The following is a 25,000-nucleotide window of genomic DNA, read 5'->3' on the forward strand; positions in this document are numbered from 1 at the left end:
CTATCAGGGGGCCCGCCCCCTCGGGCAGACCTCTAGACCCTCCTATCAGGGTCAGACCTCTAGACCCTCCTATCAGGGTCAGACCTCTAGACCCTCCTATCAGGGTCAGACCTCTAGACCCTCCTATCAGGGTCAGACCTCTAGACCCTCCTATCAGGGTCAGACCTCTAGACCCTCCTATCAGGGTCAGACCTCTAGACCCTCCTATCAGGGTCAGACCTCTAGACCCTCCTATCAGGGTCAGACCTCTAGACCCTCCTATCAGGGTCAGACCTCTAGACCCTCCTATCAGGGTCAGACCTCCCCCCAGGAACTAAAAGCATGATGTCTCTGTTTCCTTGCAGTTCATTGGATGTGACGCGTATGGGATCTGTGTGAGAGTGTTCTGTGACTTTGGGGACCAGTTTGAGGTGTCGGACCCCACGGGAGAGGAAGCCAAGGAGATGTTTATCCAGAACATCACACAGGTACAGACAGACACACACACACACACACACACCCTCCCTCGTCGTCTCTGACCTCTGACCTCTGATCTGCAGGGTAACCCAGGGGTGGTAACCTGTATGGACAGCAGGACCCACGGCCTCCAGACTGGACAGAGCGTTCTCTTCAGAGAGGTCAACGGCATGGACTCACTGAACGGCACCGCACGACAGGTCACAGGTACTGATACGACGGGCTTATGACAAGTCACAGGCACTGATAGGACGGGCTTATGACAGGTCACAGGTACTGATAGGACAGGCTTATGACAGGTCACAGGTACTGATAGGACAGGCTTATGACAGGTCACAGGTACTGATAGGACGGGCTTATGACAGGTCACAGGTACTGATAGGGACAGGCTTATGACAGGTCACAGGTACTGATAGGACAGGCTTATGACAGGTCACAGGTACTGATAGGACAGGCTTATGACAGGTCACAGGTACTGATAGGACAGGCTTATGACAGGTCACAGGTACTGATAGGACAGGCTTATGACAGGTCACAGGTACTGATAGGACAGGCTTATGACAGGTCACAGGTACTGATAGGACAGGCTTATGACAGGTCACAGGTACTGATAGGACAGGCTTATGACAGGTCACAGGTACTGATAGGACAGTCCTATGACAGGTCACAGGTACTGATAGGACGGGCTTATGACAGGTCACATGTACTGATAGGACAGTCTTATGACAGGTCACAGGTACTGATAGGACGTGCTTATGACAGGTCACAGGTACTGATAGGACAGGCTTATGACAGGTCACAGGTACTGATAGGACAGGCTTATGACAGGTCACAGGTACTGATAGGACAGGCTTATGACAGGTCACAGGTACTGATAGGACAGGCTTATGACAGGTCACAGGTACTGATAGGACGTGCTTATGACAGGTCACAGGTACTGATAGGACGTGCTTATGACAGGTCACAGGTACTGATTGGACGGGCTTATGACAGGTCACAGGTACTGATAGGACGGGCTTATGACAGGTCACAGGTACTGATAGGACGGGCTTATGACAGGTCACAGGTACTGATAGGACGGGCTTATGACAGGTCACAGGTACTGATAGGACGGGCTTATGACAGGTCACAGGTACTGATATGACGGGCTTATGACAGGTCACAGGTACTGATAGGACGGGCTTATGACAGGTCACAGGTACTGATAGGACGGGCTTATGACAGGTCACAGGTACTGATAGGACGGGCTTATGACAGGTCACAGGTACTGATAGGACGGGCTTATGACAGGTCACAGGTACTGATAGGACGGGCTTATGACAGGTCACAGGCGTGGACGGCTGCAGGTCCAGGACGTGGACGGCTTATGACAGGTCACAGGTACTGATAGGACAGGCTTATGACAGGTCACAGGTACTGATAGGACAGGCTTATGACAGGTCACAGGTACTGATAGGACAGGCTTATGACAGGTCACAGGTACTGATAGGACAGGCTTATGACAGGTCACAGGTACTGATAGGACAGGCTTATGACAGGTCACAGGTACTGATAGGACAGGCTTATGACAGGTCACAGGTACTGATAGGACAGGCTTATGACAGGTCACAGGTACTGATAGGACAGGCTTATGACAGGTCACAGGTACTGATAGGACAGTCCTATGACAGGTCACAGGTACTGATAGGACAGTCCTATGACAGGTCACAGGTACTGATAGGACAGTCCTATGACAGGTCACAGGTACTGATAGGACAGTCCTATGACAGGTCACAGGTACTGATAGGACAGTCCTATGACAGGTCACAGGTACTGATAGGACGGGCTTATGACAGGTCACATGTACTGATAGGACAGTCTTATGACAGGTCACAGGTACTGATAGGACAGGCTTATGACAGGTCACAGGTACTGATAGGACGTGCTTATGACAGGTCACAGGTACTGATAGGACAGGCTTATGACAGGTCACAGGTACTGATAGGACAGGCTTATGACAGGTCACAGGTACTGATAGGACGGGCTTATGACAGGTCACAGGTACTGATAGGACGGGCTTATGACAGGTCACAGGTACTGATAGGACGGGCTTATGACAGGTCACAGGTACTGATAGGACGGGCTTATGACAGGTCACAGGTACTGATATGACGGGCTTATGACAGGTCACAGGTACTGATAGGACGGGCTTATGACAGGTCACAGGTACTGATAGGACGGGCTTATGACAGGTCACAGGTACTGATAGGACGGGCTTATGACAGGTCACAGGTACTGATAGGACGTGCTTATGACAGGTCACAGGTACTGATAGGACGGGCTTATGACAGGTCACAGGTACTGATAGGACGGGCTTATGACAGGTCACAGGTACTGATAGGACGGGCTTATGACAGGTCACAGGTACTGATATGACGGGCTTATGACAGGTCACAGGTACTGATAGGACGGGCTTATGACAGGTCACAGGTACTGATTGGACGGGCTTATGACAGGTCACAGGTACTGATTGGACGGGCTTATGACAGGTCACAGGTACTGATAGGACAGGTTTATGACAGGTCACAGGTACTGCTAGGACAGTCTTATGACAGGTCACAGGTACTGATAGGACGGGCTTATGACAGGTCACAGGTACTGATACGACAGGTTTATGACAGGTCACAGGTACTGATACGACAGTCCTATGACAGGTCACAGGGTAGTAGTCTTGTATTATTGTTGATAATAGTGTGTGTGTGCCAGTCCTCTCTCCCTACAGTTTCACCATAGGGGACACGTCCTGTCTGCAGCCCTATGCACATGGAGGCTTCTTCCTGCTGGTCAAAACCCCCAGAACATACAGCTTCGTAAGTTCACAACCACAACACAACCACAACACAACCACACCACAACCACACCACAACCACAACACAACCACAACACAACCACACCACAACCACACCACAACCACACCACAACCACACCACAACCACACCACAACCACAACCACCACACAACCACCACACAACCACCACACGACCACACCACGACCACACCACAACCACCACACAACCACAACACAACCACAACCACACCACAACCACACCACAACCACACCACAACCACCACACAACCACAACACAACCACAACACGACCACACCACAACCACACCACAACCACCACACAACACAACACAAACACAACCACAACCACACCACAACCACAACACAACCACAACCACACCACAACCACAACACAACCACACCACAACCACACCACGACCACCACACGACCACCACACGACCACACCACAACCACCACACAACCACAACACAACCACCACACAACCACAACACAACCACAACACAACCACAACACAACCACAACACAACCACAACCACAACACAACCACAACACAACCACCACACAACCACAACACAACCACCACACAACCACAACCACAACCACAACACAACCACCACACAACCGCAACACAACCGCAACACAACCGCAATACAACCACACCACAACCATAACACAACCACCACACAACCACCACACAACCACCACACAACCACCACACAACCACAACACGACCACAACACGACCACAACACGACCACAACACGACCACAACACAACCGCAACACAACCACCACACAACCATAACACAACCACAACACAACCACAACACAACCACAACCACCACACAACCACCACACAACCACAACACACCACCACACACCACACAACCACCACACAACCACAACACAACCACCACACAACCATCCCCCCCCCCCCCCCCCCCCCCCCCCCCCCCCCCCCCCCCCCCCCCCCAACCACAACCGCAACACAACCGCAACACAACCGCAACACACCACCACCACCACACACAACCCATCCACCACACACCACCACACCACCACACCAACCACACACACAACCACACCCCAACCACAACCCCACACACAACCACAACACAACCACCACACCACACCACCACACCCACAACCACAACACAACCCACAACCACACACACCAACCGCCACCACCACAACCGCCACACACAACCACCACACAACCACAACACAACCACAACCACCACACAACCACAACACAACCACCACATAACCACCACACAACCACCACACAACCACACCACAACACAACCACAACACAACCACACCACAACCACACCACAACCACAACACAACCACACCACAACCACAACACAACCACAACCACACCACAACCACCACACAACCACAACCACAACACAACCATAACACAACCACCACACGACCATAACACGACCATAACACGACCACAACACGACCACAACACGACCACAACACAACCACCACACAACACAACCACAACACAACCACAACACAACCACCACACAACCACCACACGACCATAACACGACCACAACACGACCACAACACGACCACCACACAACCACCACACAACCATAACACAACCACCACACAACCACAACCACACCACAACCACAACCACAACACAACCACAACACAACCACAACACAACCACCACACAACCACAACACGACGTTCATAAATGACATAACGCTTTTTAAATGCTTTACACTTAAAGGAAAATTCCATCTTTAATATAAATATATATTTATTAGTCCGCTGGTGATACAGTCTTAAAGGAAAATTCTATCTTTAATATTAATATATATATATTAGTCCGCTGGTGATACAGTCCCGAAATGTTTTGCCTGTCAGTAATCAAGTTGTCCAGATTTAGTTTCCAGAAAGCGTCGTTCTGCGTCGTGCTGCGTCGTGCTGCGTCGTTCTGCGTCGTTCTGCGTCGTACTGCGTCGTTCTGCGTCGTTCTGCGTCGTGCTGCGTCGTTCTGCGTCGTACTGCGTCGTTCTGCGTCGTTCTGCGTCGTTCTGCGTCGTACTGCGTCGTTCTGCGTCGTACTGCGTCGTTCTGCGTCGTTCTGCGTCGTGCTGCGTCGTGCTGCGTCGTTCTGCGTCGTACTGCGTCGTTCTGCGTCGTGCTGCGTCGTGCTGCGTCGTGCTGCGTCGTGCTGCGTCGTTCTGCGTCGTACTGCGTCGTTCTGCGTCGTTCTGCGTCGTTCTGCGTCGTTCTGCTTCGTGCTGCGTCAACAAGTTGCTTGCTGATTGTTTTGGGGCTGATATCAACAGTGGACTAATGAAACACCACAAGACTGTTTGCAGTGGTCTTTTCCTGAAACGTCTCTGTCCCTCTGTCCGTGTCCCTCTGTCCGTGTCCCTCTGTCCATGTCCCTCTGTCCGTGTCCCTCTGTCCGTGTGTCTCTGTGTTCTTCAGGAGACGATGGAGCAGCAGCTGTCTGAGCCTCGGGTCCTGACTCCCGACTTCAGCAAACCAGAGGTGAGAGGTCATAGGTCAGCTCCTGTGTGAAGGTGTGTTTTGCTCTGCTGTGTGTTGGAGCCGTCTCTGAGCAGTTTCCTGTTTTGTCCATTGTGAATGTGTCCCTCAGGCCCCGCTGCAGATCCACGCCGCCATGCTGGCTCTCGATGCCTTCCAGGAGCAACACAACAGACTGCCCAATATCGGGTAACACAACCCCTAGTCCCTACCCTCTACCCCCTAGTCCCTACCCTCTAGTCCCTAGTCCCTCCACCTAGCCCCTTCCCCCTCCCCCTACTCCCTAGCCCCTCCCCCCGGGAGTGGTTGGTTCCTAGCCCCTACTTCCTCTAAAGCTGGTTGGTCCCTAGCCTCTACTTCCTGTATAGCTCGTTGGTCCCTAGCCCCCACTTCCTCTATAGCTGGTTGGTCCCTAGCTTCTACTTCCTGTATAGCTGGCTGGTCTCTAGGCCCTACTTCCTGTATAGCTGGTTGGTCCCTAGCCTCTACTTCCTGTATAGCTGGCTGGTCTCTAGGCCCTACTTCCTCTATAGCTGGTTGGTCCCTAGCCCCTACTTCCTGTATAGCTGGTTGGTCCCTAGCCTCTACTTCCTGTAAAGCTGGTTGTGATTGGTTGTTCTCTCCAGGTGCTGTCAGGATGCGGAGGTTCTGGTCAAACTAACAGAGGAAGTCAACCTCACCTTGACAACCAGAGTGAGTGTTTCATCTACACACACTGTGGCACTTAGGTGCGCACACTCACACTCACACTCGTGACACTGCCGTCCTCTCCTCCCTCTCCCTCTCCTCTCTCCCTCCCTCTCTCTTCTCTCCCTCCCTCTCTCTTCTCTCCCTCTCCCTCCCTCTCTCCCTCCCTCTCTCCTCTCCTGTCCTTCTCTCTCTCCTCTCTCCCTCTCCTCTCTCCCTCTCCTCCCTCCCTCTCTCTTCTCTCCCTCCCTCTCTCTTCTCTCCCTCCCTCTCTCCTCTCCTGTCCTTCTCTCTCTCCTCTCTCCCTCCCTCTCTCCTCTCCTGTCCTTCTCTCTCTCCTCTCTCCCTCCCTCTCTCCCTCTCCTCTCTCCTCTCCTGTCCTTCTCTCTCTCCTCTCTCCCTCCCTCTCTCCCTCCCTCTCTCCTCTCCTGTCCTTCTCTCTCTCCTCTCTCCCTCTCCTCTCTCCCTCTCCTCTCTCCCTCTCCTCCCTCCCTCTCTCTTCTCTCCCTCCCTCTCTCTTCTCTCCCTCCCTCTCCTCTCTCCCTCCCTCTCTCCTCTCCTGTCCTTCTCTCTCTCCTCTCCTGTCCTTCTCTCTCCTCTCTCCCTCTCCTCTCTCCCTCTCCTCTCTCCTCTCCTGTCCTTCTCTCTCTCCTCTCTCCCTCCCTCTCCCGTCCTCCCCTCTCTCCTCTCCTGTCTTTCCCTCTCTCCTCTCCACTCCCGTCTCTCCTCTCTCCTCTCCCGTCTCTCCTCTCCACTCCCTCTCTCTTCTCTCCCTCCCCTCTCTCCTCTCCCATCCTCCTCCCTCCCCTCTCTCCTCTCTCCTCTCTCCCATCCTCCTCTCTCCTCTCTCCCATCCTCCTCTCTCCTCTCTCCTCTCTCCTCTCCTCTCCTCTCTCCTCTCCCATCCTCCTCCCTCCCCTCTCTCCTCTCTCCTCTCTCCCATCCTCCTCTCTCCTCTCTCCCATCCTCCTCCCTCCCCTCTCCCCTCTCTCCTCTCTCCTCTCCTCTCTCCTCTCTCCTCTCTCCTCTCTCCAGGCTCCAGTGAATAGTGAGTTGGTGTGTTGTCTGTCCAGAACGGCGCAGGGTTCTCTCCCTCCGTTGTCCGCGGCGGTGGGGGGCATCGCCAGTCAGGAGGTCCTCAAGGCCCTGACGGGGAAGTTCGGCCCGCTACAGCAATGGGTAGGAGACTGATCAATACATCTGATTGGTTGGGTAGGTCAACCTACTGCTGTCCACCACACAGACTGATCAATACATCTGATTGGTTGGTTGGGTAGGTCAACCTACTGCTATCCACCACACAGACTGATCAATACATCTGATTGGTTGGTTGGGTAGGTCAACCTACTGCTATCCACCACACAGACTGATCAATACATCTGATTGGTTGGGTAGGTCAACCTACTGCTATCCACCACACAGACTGATCAATACATCTGATTGGTTGGGGTAGGTCAACCTACTGCTATCCACCACACAGACTGATCAATACATCTGATTGGTTGGTTGGGTAGGTCAACCTACTGCTATCCACCACACAGACTGATCAATACATCTGATTGGTTGGTTGGGTAGGTCAACCTACTGCTATCCACCACACAGACTGATCAATACATCTGATTGGTTGGTTGGGTAGGTCAACCTACTGCTATCCACCACACAGACTGATCAATACATCTGATTGGTTGGTTGGGTAGGTCAACCTACTGCTATCCACCACACAGACTGATCAATACATCTGATTGGTTGGTTGGGTAGGTCAACCTACTGCTATCCACCACACAGACTGATCAATACATCTGATTGGTTGGTTGGGTAGGTCAACCTACTGCTATCCACCACACAGACTGATCAATACATCTGATTGGTTGGTTGGGTAGGTCAACCTACTGCTATCCACCACACAGACTGATCAATACATCTGATTGGTTGGTTGGGTAGGTCAACCTACTGCTATCCACCACACAGACTGATCAATACATCTGATTGGTTGGTTGGGTAGGTCAACCTACTGCTATCCACCACACAGACTGATCAATACATCTGATTGGTTGGTTGGGTAGGTCAACCTACTGCTATCCACCACACAGACTGATCAATACATCTGATTGGTTGGTTGGGTAGGTCAACCTACTGCTATCCACCACACAGACTGATCAATACATCTGATTGGTTGGTTGGGTAGGTCAACCTACTGCTATCCACCACACAGACTGATCAATACATCTGATTGGTTGGTTGGGTAGGTCAACCTACTGCTATCCACCACACAGACTGATCAATACATCTGATTGGTTGGTTGGGTAGGTCAACCTACTGCTATCCACCACACAGACTGATCAATACATCTGATTGGTTGGTTGGGTAGGTCAACCTACTGCTATCCACCACACAGACTGATCAATACATCTGATTGGTTGGTTGGGTAGGTCAACCTACTGCTATCCACCACACAGACTGATCAATACATCTGATTGGTTGGTTGGGTAGGTCAACCTACTGCTATCCACCACACAGACTGATCAATACATCTGATTGGTTGGTTGGGTAGGTCAACCTACTGCTATCCACCACACAGACTGATCAATACATCTGATTGGTTGGTTGGGTAGGTCAACCTACTGCTATCCACCACACAGACTGATCAATACATCTGATTGGTTGGTTGGGTAGGTCAACCTACTGCTATCCACCACACAGACTGATCAATACATCTGATTGGTTGGTTGGGTAGGTCAACCTACTGCTATCCACCACACAGACTGATCAATACATCTGATTGGTTGGTTGGGTAGGTCAACCTACTGCTATCCACCACACAGACTGATCAATACATCTGATTGGTTGGTTGGGTAGGTCAACCTACTGCTATCCACCACACAGACTGATCAATACATCTGATTGGTTGGTTGGGTAGGTCAACCTACTGCTATCCACCCACACAGACTGATCAATACATCTGATTGGTTGGTTGGGTAGGTCAACCTACTGCTATCCACCACACAGACTGATCAATACATCTGATTGGTTGGTTGGGTAGGTCAACCTACTGCTATCCACCACACAGACTGATCAATACATCTGATTGGTTGGGTATGGGTAGGTCAACCTACTGCTAATCCACCACACAGACTGATCAATACATCTGATTGGTTGGTTGGGTAGGTCAACCTACTGCTATCCACCACACAGACTGATCAATACATCTGATTGGTTGGTTGGGTAGGTCAACCTACTGCTATCCACCACACAGACTGATCAATACATCTGATTGGTTGGTTGGGTAGGTCAACCTACTGCTATCCACCACACAGACTGATCAATACATCTGATTGGTTGGTTGGGTAGGTCAACCTACTGCTATCCACCACACAGACTGATCAATACATCTGATTGGTTGGGTAGGTCAACCTACTGCTTCCACCCACAGACTGATCAATACATCTGATTGGTGGGGTAGGTCAACCTACTGCTATCCACACACAGACTGATCAATACATCGATTGGTTGGTTGGGTAGGTCAACCTACTGCTGATCCACCACACAGACTGATCAATACATCTGATTGGTTGGTTGGGTAGGGTCAACCTACTGCTATCCACCACACAGACTGATCAATACATCTGATTGGTTGGTTGGGTAGGTCAACCTACTGCTATCCACCACACAGACTGATCAATACATCTGATTGGTTGGTGAATCATTTATTTTTCTGTAATACTGTGGTCTCCTCCCTCTCTCTCTCCCTCTCTCTCCTCTCTCCTCTCTCCCTCTCTCCCTTTCTCACTCTCCCCTCTCTCTCTCTCTCCTCTCTCTCTCTCTCCTCTGTCCTCTCTCTCTCCTCTCTCTCTCCTCTCTCTCTCCTCACTCTCTCCCTCTCTCTCTCCCTCTCTCTCTCTTCTCTCTCTTCTCTCTTCTCTCTCCTCTCTCTCTCTTTCTCTCTCTTCTCTCTTCTCTCCTCTCTCCTCTCTCTTCTCTCTTCTCTCTCCTCTCTCTCTCCTCTCTCTTCTCTCTTCTCTCCTCTCTCCTCTCTCTTCTCTCCTCTCTCTTCTCTCTCCTCTCTCCTCTCTCTTCTCTCTCCTCTCTCTTCTCTCCTCTCTCTCTCTCTCTCTCTCCTCTCTCCTCTCTCTCTCTCTCCTCTCTCTCTCTCTCCTCTCTCTCCTCTCCTCTCTCTCTTCTCTCCTCTCTCTCTCTCTCTCCTTCTCTCTCCTCTCTCTCTCTCCTCTCTTTCTAGTTCTATCTAGATGCCATCGAGGTAGTGAAACCACTACAGTCTCTATCTGCAGAGGAGTTTATCCCCAGGTAAAACACACACACACACACACACACACACACAAAGAACATTACAAAGAATGTGAAACACATTGTCACAAAGAATGTGTGTGTGTGTGTGTGTGTGTGTGTGTGTGTGTGTGTGTAGGGGTGATCGGTACGACGGGCTGAGGGTCTGCATCGGGGAAACCATGTGTCTGGAACTCCACAAGCTGAGAGTCTTTATGGTGACGACCCACGCTGTTACAACCCACGCTGTAACAACCCACGCTGTAACAACCCACGCTGTTACAACCCACACTATCACAACCCACGCTGTTACAACCCACACTATCACAACCCACGCTGTTACAACCCACGCTGTAACAACCCACGCTGTTACAACCCACACTATCACAACCCACGCTATTACAACCCACGCTATCACAACCCACGCTGTTACAACCCACGCTGTTACAACCCACGCTGTTACAACCCACGCTGTAACAACCCACGCTGTTACAACCCACACTATCACAACCCACGCTGTTACAACCCACACTATCACAACCCACGCTGTTACAACCCACGCTGTTACAACCCACGCTGTTACAACCCACGCTGTTACAACCCACGCTGTAACAACCCACACTATCACAACCCACGCTGTTACAACCCACACCTTTACAACCCACACTATCACAACCCACGCTGTTACAACCCACACTTTTACGACCCACGCTGTTACGACCCACGCTGTTACAACCCACACTATCACAACCCACGCTGTTACAACCCACGCTGTTACAACCCACACCAGCACAACCCACGCTGTTACAACCCACACTTTCACGACCCACGCTGTTACGACCCACGCTGTTACAACCCACACTATCACAACCCACGCTGTGACAACCCACGCTGTGACAACCCACGCTGTGACAACCCACGCTGTGACAACCCACACTATCACCACCCACGCTGTTACAACCCACACTATCACGATCCACTCTGTTACAATCCACGCTGTTACAACCCACGCTATCACAATCCACGCTTGCACAACCCACGCTGTTACAACCCACACTATCACAACCCACGCTGTCACAACCCACACTATCACGATCCACTCTGTTACAATCCACGCTGTTACAATCCACGCTGTTACGACCCACGCTATCACAATCCACGCTGTTACAATCCACGCTGTTACAATCCACGCTGTTACAACCCACGCTGTTACAACCCACGCTGTTACAACCCACATGTATCAGTACCCACACTAATACAGGGGTCCTCAAACCTTTCTGGCCTTTGACCCCATGTTGATATCTGAACATGTGACCCCACCATCTAAAAACAAGTGTTGCTTTGATGGTCTGTCCCAAATCAGTGTGTCTGTTTTTGGACAGTTTACAGGAAGGAAGGAAGGAAGGAAGGAAGGAAGGAAGGAAGGAAGGAAGGAAGGATGGATGGATGGATGGATGGATGGATGGATGGATGGATGGAAGGAAGGAAGGAAGGAAGGAAGGATGGATGGATGGAAGGAAGGAAGGATGGTTTGAAGGGACTGATGGTGTAGTTGATGACAGTTTACGGAAGGAAGGAAGGAAGGAAGGAAGGAAGGGAAGGAAGGAAGGAAGGAAGGAAGGAAGGAAGGATGGTTTGAAGGGACTGATGGTGTAGTTGATGACAGTTTAGCTGAATGAAGGAAGGAAGGAAGGATGGTTTGAAGGGACTGATGGTGTAGTTGATGACAGTTTAGCTGAAGGAAGGAAGGAAGGAAGGAAGGAAGGAAGGAAGGATGGTTTGAAGGGACTGATGGTGTAGTTGATGACAGTTTAGCTGAAGGAAGGAAGGAAGGAAGGAAGGAAGGAAGGAAGGAAGGAAGGAAGGAAGGATGGTTTGAAGGGACTGATGGTGTAGTTGATGACAGTTTAGCTGAAGGAAGGAAGGAAGGATGGTTTGAAGGGACTGATGGTGTAGTTGATGACAGTTTAGCTGAAGGAAGGAAGGAAGGATGGTTTGAAGGAACTGATGGTGTAGTTGATGACAGTTTAGCTGAAGGAAGGAAGGATGGTTTGAAGGGACTGATGGTGTAGTTGATGACAGTTTAGCTGAAGGAAGGAAGGAAGGAAGGAAGGAAGGAAGGAAGGAAGGAAGGTTTGAAGGAACTGATGGTGTAGTTGATGACAGTTTAGCTGAAGGAAGGAAGGAAGGAAGGAAGGTTTGAAGGGACTGATGGTGTAGTTGATGACAGTTTAGCTGAAGGAAGGAAGGAAGGAAGGAAGGAAGGAAGGAAGGATGGTTTGAAGGGACTGATGGTGTAGTTGATGACAGTTTAGCTGAAGGAAGGAAGGAAGGAAGGATGGTTTGAAGGGACTGATGGTGTAGTGATGACAGTTACTGAAGGAAGAAGGAAGGAAGGATGGTTTGAAGGAACTGATGGTGTAGTTGATGACAGTTTAGCTGAAGGAAGGAAGGAAGGAAGGAAGGATGGTTTGAAGGAACTGATGGTGTAGTTGATGACAGTTTAGCTGAAGGGAAGGAGAGGAAGGAAGGAAGGAAGGAAGGAAGGAAGGAAGGAAGGAAGGAAGGTTTGAAGGGACTGATGGTGTAGTTGATGACAGTTTAGCTGAAGGAAGGAAGGAAGGAAGAGAAGGAAGGAAGGAAGGTTTGAAGGGACTGATGGTGTAGTTGATGACAGTGTGCTGGGGGGGGCGGTGTCTTCTCCAGGTGGGCTGTGGAGCCATTGGCTGTGAGATGCTCAAGAACTTTGCCCTGCTGGGAGTGGGATTGGCCAAGAGCTCAGGAGAGGTAGGGATTGGTTGGTTGATTTTGATTATTACCTGTTCTCTTCTGTGGTCGCCACGTGTGCATGACAGACTGATTGGTTAATTCATTAGTAAATTCATTAGTTAATGTGTGTGATTGATTGATTGATTGATTGATTGATTTAGCGGTATTGATTGATGACCTTTTCCCCAGGTGTGTGTGACGGACCCAGACCTGATAGAGAAGTCCAACCTCAACAGACAGTTCCTCTTCAGATCTCAGCACATACAGGTCAGACACACACACACACACCACACACACACACACACACACACACACACACACACACACACACACACACACACACACACACTGACCATCATTATTGATACATTTATTAATCATCATCCCTTATACGTTTTGTCCACATCATAATAACTTGTCTGACTTCCCTCCCTCCCTCCCTCCCTCCCTCCCTCTTTCTCCCTTCCTGCCTCCCTCTGCCCCTCTCTCCCCCTCTCTCTCCCTCCCTCCTTCCTTCTCTCCATCCCTCTCTGCCTCTCTGCCTGCCTCTCTGCCTGCCTCTCTGCCTGCCTCTCTGCCTGCCTCTCTGCCTCCCTCTCTGCCTCCCACTCTGCCTCTGCCCCTCCATCCCTCCCTCCCTCCCTCCCTCCCTCTGCCTCTCTCCCTCCCTCCCTCTGCCTTTCTCCCTCCCTCCCTCCCTCCCTCCCTCCATCAGAAACCTAAGAGCACCACAGCAGCCTTGGCGACCTTGGAGATCAACCCAGAGATGCAGGTAGACGCTCACCTCAACAAGGTGTGTCCTGCCACTGAGGGGGTCTACAACGACCTGTTCTACTCCCGCCTACATCTGGTTGTCACGGCGCTGGACAATGTAGAGGCTCGCAGATACGTCGACAGGTGAGGGGGGGGGTTATGGTGATGTGAATGGTTATGTGTCATTGCAGAATAGTTGTGGTATGTTGTATATATTGTTGTTGTAGACTCACGTGGCCAAAGTAACTGCACCTCAGGGATAAATAATGTTTTCCTTATTGAATTGAAGGGGGGGAAAGGGGATAAACTGGGATTATTAATCAACACTAATTGATCATGTTTCGCCTCTCTCTGATTTGGTTAACCCCACAGCCGCAGTGTATCCAATCAGAAGGCTCTTCTGGATTCCGGTACCATGGGAACCAAAGGACACACGGAGATCATCGTGCCCAACCTGACCGAGTCTTACAACAGCCATGTACGTACCGCCTGTCTGTCTGCCTGTCTGTCTGTCTGCGCCTGCCTGTCTGCCTGCCTGTCTGTCTGTCTGTCTGTCTGCCTCTGTCTGTCTGTCTGTCTGTCTGTCTGTCTGTCTGTCTGTCTGTCTGCCTCTCTGTCTGCCTCTCTGTCTGCCTCTCTGTTTGTCTGTCTGTCTGTCTGTCTGTCTGCCTCTGTCTGTCTGTCTGTCTGTCTGCCTCTCTGTCTGCCTCTCTGTCTGTCTGTCTGTCTCTCTCATTGGTCGTACCAGCCATGTATTACCAGATGCCTGTGTTTTTGAATGTCCATATCTTTGTGTATTGACAGAGGGACCCACCAGAAGAGGAGATTCCGTTCTGCACCCTCAAGTCTTTCCCTGCTGTTATAGAACACACCATCCAATGGGCAAGGGACAAGGTGATAGGACTAATCTAACTGGTTATTATAGAACACACCATCCAATGGGCAAGGGACAAGGTGATAGGACTATTATAACTGGTTATTATAGAACACACCATCCAATGGGCAAGGGACAAGGTGATAGGACTAATCTAACTGGTTATTATAGAACACACCATCCAATGGGCAAGGGACAAGGTGATAGGACTAATCTAACTGGTTATTATAGAACACACCATCCAATGGGCAAGGGACAAGGTGATAGGACTAATCTAACTGGTTATTATAGAACACACCATCCAATGGGCAAGGGACAAGGTGATAGGACTAATCTAACTGGTTATTATAGAACACACCATCCAATGGGCAAGGGACAAGGTGATAGGACTAATCTAACTGGTTATTATAGAACACACCATCCAATGGGCAAGGGACAAGGTGATAGGACTATTATAACTGGTTATTATAGAACACACCATCCAATGGGCAAGGGACAAGGTGATAGGACTAATCTAACTGGTTATTATAGAACATACCATCCAATGGGCAAGGGACAAGGTGATAGGACTAATCTAACTGGTTATTATAGAACACACCATCCAATGGGCAAGGGACAAGGTGATAGGACTAATCTAACTGGTTATTATAGAACATACCATCCAATGGGCAAGGGACAAGGTGATAGGACTAATCTAACTGGTTATTATAGAACACACCATCCAATGGGCAAGGGACAAGGTGATAGGACTAATCTAACTGGTTATTATAGAACACACCATCCAATGGGCAAGGGACAAGGTGATAGGACTAATCTAACTGGTTATTATAGAACACACCATCCAATGGGCAAGGGACAAGGTGATAGGACTAATCTAACTGGTTATTATAGAACACACCATCCAATGGGCAAGGGACAAGGTGATAGGACTAATCTAACTGGTTATTATAGAACACACCATCCAATGGGCAAGGGACAAGGTGATAGGACTATTATAACTGGTTATTATAGAACACACCATCCAATGGGCAAGGGACAAGGTGATAGGACTAATCTAACTGGTTATTGTAGAACACACCATCCAATGGGCAAGGGACAAGGTGATAGGACTAATCTAACTGGTTATTATAGAACACACCATCCAATGGGCAAGGGACAAGGTGATAGGACTAATCTAACTGGCTATGGTCCATTCTAATATGGAGGGTTCTAGAATATGTTGAGGACACCACACCCTGAACACAGCTTCTACCCAGAAGCCACAAGACTGCTGAACAATTATTTAAATGGCCACCCGGACTATTTACACATGTTTTTACACTGCTGCTACTCGCTGTTTATTGTCTATGCATGGTCACTTTACCCCCCGACTACATGTACAAATTACCTCGACTAACCTGTACCCCCGCACACTGAGTCGGTACCGGTACTGCCTGTATATAGCTTCATTATTATTATTTAGTGTTACTTTTTTATTTTTAACTTTAGTTTATTTAGTTAATGTTTTCTTAACTCTATTTCTTGAACTGCATTGTTGGTTAAGGGCTTGTCAGTCAGCATTACACGGTGAGGTCTACACTTATTGTATTTGGAGCACGTGACAAATAACATTTGATTTCATTTTGATTTGTTGTCTCTCTCCCTTTCTCTCCCTCTCTCTCCCTTTCGGTCTTTCTCTCTCTCTTCTTTCTCTCCTCTCTCTCCCTCTCTCCCTCTCTCTCCCTTTCTGTCCTCTCTCTCCCTCTCTCCCTTTCTGTCTTTCTCTCCCTCTCTCTCCCTTTCTGTCTTTCTCTCACTCTCTCTCTCCTCTCTCTCCCTTTCCGTCTCTCTCTCCCTTTCCGTCTTTCTCTCTCTCACCCTGTCTTTCTCTCCCTCTCTCCCTCTGTCTCTCTGTCTGTAGTTTGAGAGTGCGTTTGCCCACAAGCCCACCATCTATAATATGTTCTGGCAGACCCACTCCTCAGCAGAAGCCGTGCTACAGGTGGGAACAGCTTCTACTCATGACTCGGGTTGCAAAGTTCCCGTAACTTTCCCTAAATGTTCAGCTTTTTCCAGAAATCCTGGTAAATTAACACTGAGATATGGGACGTTAACAGACAGTAAATTAACACTGAGATATGGGACAGATAGTAACAGACAGTAAATTAACACTGAGATATGGGACAGACAGTAAATTAACACTGAGATATGGGACGTTAACAGACAGTAAATTAACACTGAGATATGGGACGTTAACAGACAGTAAATTAACACTGAGATATGGGACATTAACAGACAGTTAATTAACACTGAGATATGGGACAGACAGTAAATTAACACTGAGATATGGGACAGATAGTAACAGACAGTAAATTAACACTGAGATATGGACAGACAGTAATTAACACTGAGATATGGGACGTTAACAGACAGTAAATTAACACTGAGATATGGGACAGTACAGTTAACAGACAGTAAATTAACACTGAGATATGGGATGTTAACAGACAGTAAATTAACACTGAGATATGGGACACAGACAGTAAATTAACACTGAGATATGGGACAGACAGTAAATTAACACTGAGATATGGGACAGACAGTAACAGACAGTAAATTAACACTGAGATATGGGACAGACAGTAAATTAACACTGAGATATGGGACACAGACAGTAAATTAACACTGAGATATGGGACAGACAGTAAATTAACACTGAGATATGGGACAGACAGTAAATTAACACTGAGATATGGGATGTTAACAGACAGTAAATTAACACTGAGATATGGGACAGACAGTAAATTAACACTGAGATATGGGACAGACAGTAAATTAACACTGAGATATGGGACAGACAGTAATTAAGACTGAGATATGGGACAGACAGTAAATTAACACTGAGATATGGGACAGACAGTAATTAAGACTGAGATATGGGACAGACAGTAATTAACACTGAGATATGGGACAGACAGTAATTAACACTGAGGTGTGGGACATTTGTTCATTATTATAGGGGAGAAAATTGCACAGTGTTTGATGTGTGTCTGTGCGTATGTGTGTGTGTGTGTGTCTCTGTCTGCGTCTGCATCTGTGTGTGTGTGTGTGTGTGTGCATCTCTGCGTCTGTGTGCGTCTCTGCGTCTGTGTGCGTCTCTGCGTCTGTGTGTGTCTCTGCGTCTGTGGTGTGTGTGTGTGTGTGTGTGTGTGTGTGTGTGTGTGTGTGTGTGTGTGTGTGTGTGTGTGTGTGTGTGTGTGTGTGTGTGTGTGTGTGTGTGTGTGTAGAGGATGCAGCAGAGGGAGACTCTAGAGGGGGCGTTCCAGGTAGTCAAGTTGCTGAGTCGACGGCCCAGCCAATGGGAACACTGTATCATTCTGGCACGCCTCAAATTCGACAAGTACTTCAAGAGAAAGGTAACATTACCCCCCCCCCACACACACACACACACACACACACACACACACACACACACACACACACACACACTGACAGCACACACACACTGACAGTATAGACACAGAGACACACACACACTGACAGTATAGACACAGAGACACACACACACTGACAGTATAGACACAGAGACACACACACACTGACAGCACACACACACACTGACAGTATAGACACAGAGACACACACACACTGACAGCACACACACACACTGACAGTATAGACACAGAGACACACACACACTGACAGCACACACACACACTGACAGCACACACACACACACACTGACAGCAGACACACACACACACACACACACACACACACACACACACACACACACACACACACACTGACAGCACACACACACACACACACACACACACACACACTGACAGCACACACACACATACTGACAGTATAGACACAAAGAGACACACACACACACACTGACAGTAGACACACAAAGAGACACACACAGACACACACACACCATAACCTTGTTTCCGTGTGTGTGTGTGTGTGTGTGTGTGTGTGTGTGTGTGTGTGTGTGTGTGTGTGTGTAGGCTCTACAGCTGCTGCACTCCTTCCCCCTGGACACCCGGTTAAAGGACGGCAGTAAGTATCTCTCTCTGTTGATCTTTGTCTATAGATTCCCTGTTGCCGTCAATAAACACACACACACACACACACACACACACACACACACACACACACACACACACACACGACACACACACACACCAAAGACTTTTGCAGCCCGTTATATTGTCCAGTCTTCTTATCTCTGTCCTTGTTCTGCAGGTTTATTCTGGCAGTCACCTAAACGACCCCCGTCTCCCATAGAGTTTGACCTGAAGGACTCACTGTGAGTAGACCAACGATACTAGCTATGATGCTAGCTATACTAGCTATGATGCTAGCTATACTAGCTATGCTGCTAGCTATACGAGCTATGATGCTAGCTATACGAGCTATGATGCTAGCTATACGAGCTATGATGCTAGCTATACTAGCTATGCTGCTAGCTATACGAGCTATGATGCTAGCTATACGAGCTATGATGCTAGCTATACTAGCTATGATGCTAGCTATACTAGCTATGATGCTAGCTATACTAGCTATGCTGCTAGCTATACTAGCTATGCTGCTAGCTATACTAATTATTCTAGCTATACTAGCTATGCTACTAGCTATACTAATTATTCTAGCTATACTAGCTATGATGCTAGCTATACTAGCTATGATGCTAGCTATACTAGCTATGCTGCTAGCTATACTGCTAGCTATGATGCTAGCTATACTAGCTATACTAATTATTCTAGCTATACTAGCTATGCTGCTAGCTATACTAGCTATGTTGCTAGCTATACTAATTATTGTAGCTATACTAGCTATGATGCTAGCTATACTACCTATACTAGCTATGCTGCTAGCTGTACTAGCTATGATGCTAGCTATACTAATTATTCTAGCTATACTAGCTATGCTGCTAGCTATGCTGCTAGCTATACTCGCTATGCTGCTATGCTGCTAGCTATATTAACGATGCTGCTAGCTATACTAGCTGTACTGCTAACTATACAGCTAGCTATACTAGCTATGCTGCTAGCTATACTAAATATTCTAGCTATACTACACTAGCTATAATAACTATACTAGCTATACTGCTAGCTATAATAACTATACTAGCAATGTTGCTAGCTATACTAGCTGTACTGCTAACTATACAGCTAGCTATACTAGCTATGCTGCTAGCTAAACTAATTATTCTAGCTATACTATACTAAGTATACTAGCTATACTATTTGTTTATGACAGTTTGCGGTGGAACGTTTGAAAATTGCATGTACTTTCAGAATTGACCTGTTGATGACCCCTGCTCTTCCTCTCTCTCTAGATTGACCTGTTGGTGACCCCTGCTCTTCACCTCTCTCTAAATTGACCTGTTGGTGACCCCTGCTCTTCCTCTCTCTTTAGATTGACCTGTTGGTGACCCCTGCTCTTCCTCTCTCTTTAGATTGACCTGTTGGTGACCCCTGCTCTTCCTCTCTCTCTAGATTGACCTGTTGGTGACCCCTGCTCTTCCTCTCTCTAGATTGACCTGTTGGTGACCCCTGCTCTACAGCCCTCTCTAGATTGACCTGTTGGTGACCCCTGCTCTTCCTCTCTCTCTAGATTGACCTGTTGGTGACCCCTGCTCTTCCTCTCTCTAGATTGACCTGTTGGTGACCCCTGCTCTTCCTCTCTCTAGATTGACCTGTTGGTGACCCCTGCTCTTCCTCTCTCTAGATTGACCTGTTGGTGACCCCTGCTCTTCCTCTCTCTAGATTGACCTGTTGGTGACCCCTGCTCTTCCTCTCTCTCTAGATTGACCTGTTGGTGACCCCTGCTCTTCCTCTCTCTAGATTGACCTGTTGGTGACCCCTGCTCTTCCTCTCTCTTTAGATTGACCTGTTGGTGACCCCTGCTCTTCCTCTCTCTCTAGATTGACCTGTTGGTGACCCCTGCTCTTCCTCTCTCTCTAGATTGACCTGTTGGTGACCCCTGCTCTTCCTCTCTCTAGATTGACCTGTTGGTGACCCCTGCTCTTCCTCTCTCTAGATTGACCTGTTGGTGACCCCTGCTCTTCCTCTCTCTCTAGATTGACCTGTTGGTGACCCCTGCTCTTCCTCTCTCTAGATTGACCTGTTGGTGACCCCTGCTCTACAGCCCTCTCTAGATTGACCTGTTGGTGACCCCTGCTCTACAGCCCTCTCTAGATTGACCTGTTGGTGACCCCTGCTCTACAGCCCTCTCTAGATTGACCTGTTGGTGACCCCTGCTCTTCCTCTCTCTAGATTGACCTGTTGGTGACCCCTGCTCTTCCTCTCTCTCTAGATTGACCTGTTGGTGACCCCTGCTCTTCCTCTCTCTAGATTGACCTGTTGGTGACCCCTGCTCTTCCTCTCTCTCTAGATTGACCTGTTGGTGACCCCTGCTCTTCCTCTCTCTCTAGATTGACCTGTTGGTGACCCCTGCTCTTCCTCTCTCTAGATTGACCTGTTGGTGACCCCTGCTCTTCCTCTCTCTAGATTGACCTGTTGGTGACCCCTGCTCTTCCTCTCTCTTAGATTGACCTGTTGGTGACCCCTGCTCTTCCTCTCTCTAGATTGACCTGTTGGTGACCCCTGCTCTTCCTCTCTCTCTAGATTGACCTGTTGGTGACCCCTGCTCTTCCTCTCTCTTTAGATTGACCTGTTGGTGACCCCTGCTCTTCCTCTCTCTAGATTGACCTGTTGGTGACCCCTGCTCTTCCTCTCTCTCTAGATTGACCTGTTGGTGACCCCTGCTCTTCCTCTCTCTCTAGATTGACCTGTTGGTGACCCCTGCTCTTCCTCTCTCTAGATTGACCTGTTGGTGACCCCTGCTCTACACCTCTCTCTCTAGATTGACCTGTTGGTGACCCCTGCTCTTCCTCTCTCTCTAAATTGACCTGTTGGTGACCTCCCATTTTCTCCCCATTATTTCTAACTGTCATTTCCCTCTGTTTCCCCCATCAGGCACTTCAGTTTTGTCGTGAGCGCAGCTCGGCTTTATGCTGAAATCTACAACATCCCCTACTCAGAGAAGGTACACACACACTCTCTCTATATCCCTATATATATATCTGTCTCTCTCTATCTGACTATCTATCTCTCTTTCACTATCTCTCTTTCACTATCTCTCTATCTCTCCTCTGTATAGAGTATGAATCAGTTACTGGTAGGGCTGGGTATTACCAGGGACCCCACCATACCATATTATCACCATACTGAGGGACCTCACCATACGATATGTAATGAATTACCAGGGACCGTACGATATGTAATGAATTACCAGGGACCGTACGATATGTAATGAATTACCAGGGACCATACGATATGTAATGAATTACCAGGGACCATACGATATGTAATGAATTACCAGGGACCATACGATATGTAATGAATTACCAGGGACCGTACGATATGTAATGAATTACCAGGGACCGTACGATATGTAATGAATTACCAGGGACCATACGATATGTCATGAATTACCAGGGACCAGGGACCGTACGATATGTAATGAATTACCAGGGACCTCACCATACGATATGTAATGAATTAACAGGGACCGTACGATACGATATGTAATGAATTACCAGGGACCGTACGATATGTAATGAATTACCAGGGACCGTACGATATGTAATGAATTACCAGGGACCGTACGATATGTAATGAATTACCAGGGACCGTACGATATGTAATGAATTACCAGGGACCATACCATATGTAATGAATTACCAGGGACCATACCATATGTAATGAATTACCAGGGACCATACCATATGTAATGAATTACCAGGAACCATACGATATGTAATGAATTACCAGGGACCATACCATATGTAATGAATTACCAGGGACCATACCATATGTAATGAATTACCAGGGACCATACCATATGTAATGAATCACCAGGGACCATACCATATGTAATGAATTACCAGGGACCATACCATATGTAATGAATTACCAGGGACCATACCATATGTAATGAATTACCAGGGACCATACGATATGTAATGAATTACCAGGGACCATACGATATGTAATGAATTACCAGGGACCATACGATATGTAATGAATTACCAGGGACCATACGATATGTAATGAATTACCAGGGACCATACGATATGTAATGAATTACCAGGGACCATACGATATGTAATGAATTACCAGGGACCATACGATATGTAATGAATTACCAGGGACCATACGATATGTAATGAATTACCAGGGACCATACGATATGTAATGAATTACCAGGGACCATACGATATGTAATGAATTACCAGGGACCATACGATATGTAATGAATTACCAGGGACCATACGATATGTAATGAATTACCAGGGACCATACGATATGTAATGAATTACCAGGGACCATACGATATGTAATGAATTACCAGGGACCGATACGATATGTAATGAATTACCAGGGACCGATACGATATGTAATGAATTACCAGGGGACCGATACGATATGTAATGAATTACCAGGGACCAGTACGATATGTAATGAATTACCAGGGACCGTACGATATGTAATGAATTACCAGGGACCGTACGATATGTAATGAATTACCCCCCCCTTCACTAGTAACGAGGTCGTCTTTCCAGGGTTGGGCTCAGTTCCAAATCCATTGGAATCTATTGAAGAGAATTGGAGTTTTAACTTTCAGTTCACTTCCTGAATTGAAATGGTTTTTGACCCCACCCCGTGTCTGTCCGCAGGATCTGTCACAGGAAGCAGTGTCCAGGATGTTGTCAGAGATTACCATCCCGGAGTACAGGCCAGCAGAGAAGGTAAGGATACCACTGGTGCTGTGGACTACACTGGGTTATGGATGGATGGATTGATTGACGGACTGTATTGATAGATTCACTTAATGTATTGATAAATATTGCTGATTGATTGATGGATTGATTTTTGGATTGATTGAGTGGTTGTTTAATGGATTGAGTGGTTGTTTAATGGATTGAGTGATTGTTTAATGGATTGAGCGGTTGTTTAATGGATTGAGCGGTTGTTTAATGGATTGAGCGGTTGTTTAATGGATTGAGCGGTTGTTTAATGGATTGAGCGGTTGTTTAATGGCTTGAGCGGTTGTTTAATGGCTTGAGCGGTTGTTTAATGGATTGAGCGGTTGTTTAATGGATTGAGCGGTTGTTTAATGGATTGAGCGGTTGTTTAATGGATTGAGCGGTTGTTTAATGGATTGAGCGGTTGTTTAATGGATTGAGCGGTTGTTTAATGGCTTGAGCGGTTGTTTAATGGATTGAGCGGTTGTTTAATGGATTGAGCGGTTGTTTAATGGATTGAGCGGTTGTTTAATGGATTGAGCGGTTGTTTAATGGCTTGAGCGGTTGTTTAATGGCTTGAGCGGTTGTTTAATGGATTGAGCGGTTGTTTAATGGATTGAGCGGTTGTTTAATGGATTGAGCGGTTGTTTAATGGATTGAGCGGTTGTTTAATGGATTGAGCGGTTGTTTAATGGCTTGAACGGTTGTTTAATGGATTGAGCGGTTGTTTAATGGATTGAGCGGTTGTTTAATGGATTGAGCGGTTGTTTAATGGATTGAGCGGTTGTTTAATGGATTGAGCGGTTGTTTAATGGATTGAGCGGTTGTTTAATGGATTGAGCGGTTGTTTAATGGATTGAGCGGTTGTTTAATGGATTGAGTGGTTGTTTTAATGATGTAGGAATTGCCACATTTGTTTATTGGTTAATGTATTGATTAATGTATTGATCTGGCTAGTGTATTGAGACAGATGAGAATGTGAAGTTTGATTAATACAGTATATTA

The 25,000-nt window shown here is 47.9% G+C and overlaps 1 protein-coding gene across 2 annotated transcripts in view; it reads left to right on the plus strand.

The window, feature by feature from the left end:
* Positions 1-25,000, plus strand: part of uba6 (ubiquitin like modifier activating enzyme 6) — a 45,288-nt gene that overhangs the window by 9,714 nt on the left and 10,574 nt on the right. For both annotated transcript variants that reach the window (XM_082973845.1, XM_082973844.1), the window contains exons 8-27: positions 345-467; positions 540-663; positions 3,202-3,305; positions 5,766-5,828; positions 5,938-6,014; positions 6,452-6,518; positions 7,548-7,691; positions 10,747-10,814; positions 10,933-11,011; positions 13,500-13,580; positions 13,752-13,829; positions 14,278-14,459; positions 14,688-14,793; positions 15,120-15,209; positions 17,090-17,170; positions 18,456-18,584; positions 19,188-19,239; positions 19,426-19,489; positions 22,164-22,233; positions 23,927-23,998. In XM_082973845.1, coding sequence (XP_082829971.1) covers positions 345-467; positions 540-663; positions 3,202-3,305; positions 5,766-5,828; positions 5,938-6,014; positions 6,452-6,518; positions 7,548-7,691; positions 10,747-10,814; positions 10,933-11,011; positions 13,500-13,580; positions 13,752-13,829; positions 14,278-14,459; positions 14,688-14,793; positions 15,120-15,209; positions 17,090-17,170; positions 18,456-18,584; positions 19,188-19,239; positions 19,426-19,489; positions 22,164-22,233; positions 23,927-23,998 — 1,854 coding nt within the window. The remainder of the gene's footprint in view (positions 1-344; positions 468-539; positions 664-3,201; positions 3,306-5,765; positions 5,829-5,937; positions 6,015-6,451; positions 6,519-7,547; positions 7,692-10,746; positions 10,815-10,932; positions 11,012-13,499; positions 13,581-13,751; positions 13,830-14,277; positions 14,460-14,687; positions 14,794-15,119; positions 15,210-17,089; positions 17,171-18,455; positions 18,585-19,187; positions 19,240-19,425; positions 19,490-22,163; positions 22,234-23,926; positions 23,999-25,000) is intronic.

Source organism: Salmo salar, chromosome 04 (assembly GCF_965601325.2).
Source record: "Salmo salar chromosome 04, fSalSal1, whole genome shotgun sequence".
Lineage (NCBI taxonomy): Eukaryota > Metazoa > Chordata > Actinopteri > Salmoniformes > Salmonidae > Salmo > Salmo salar.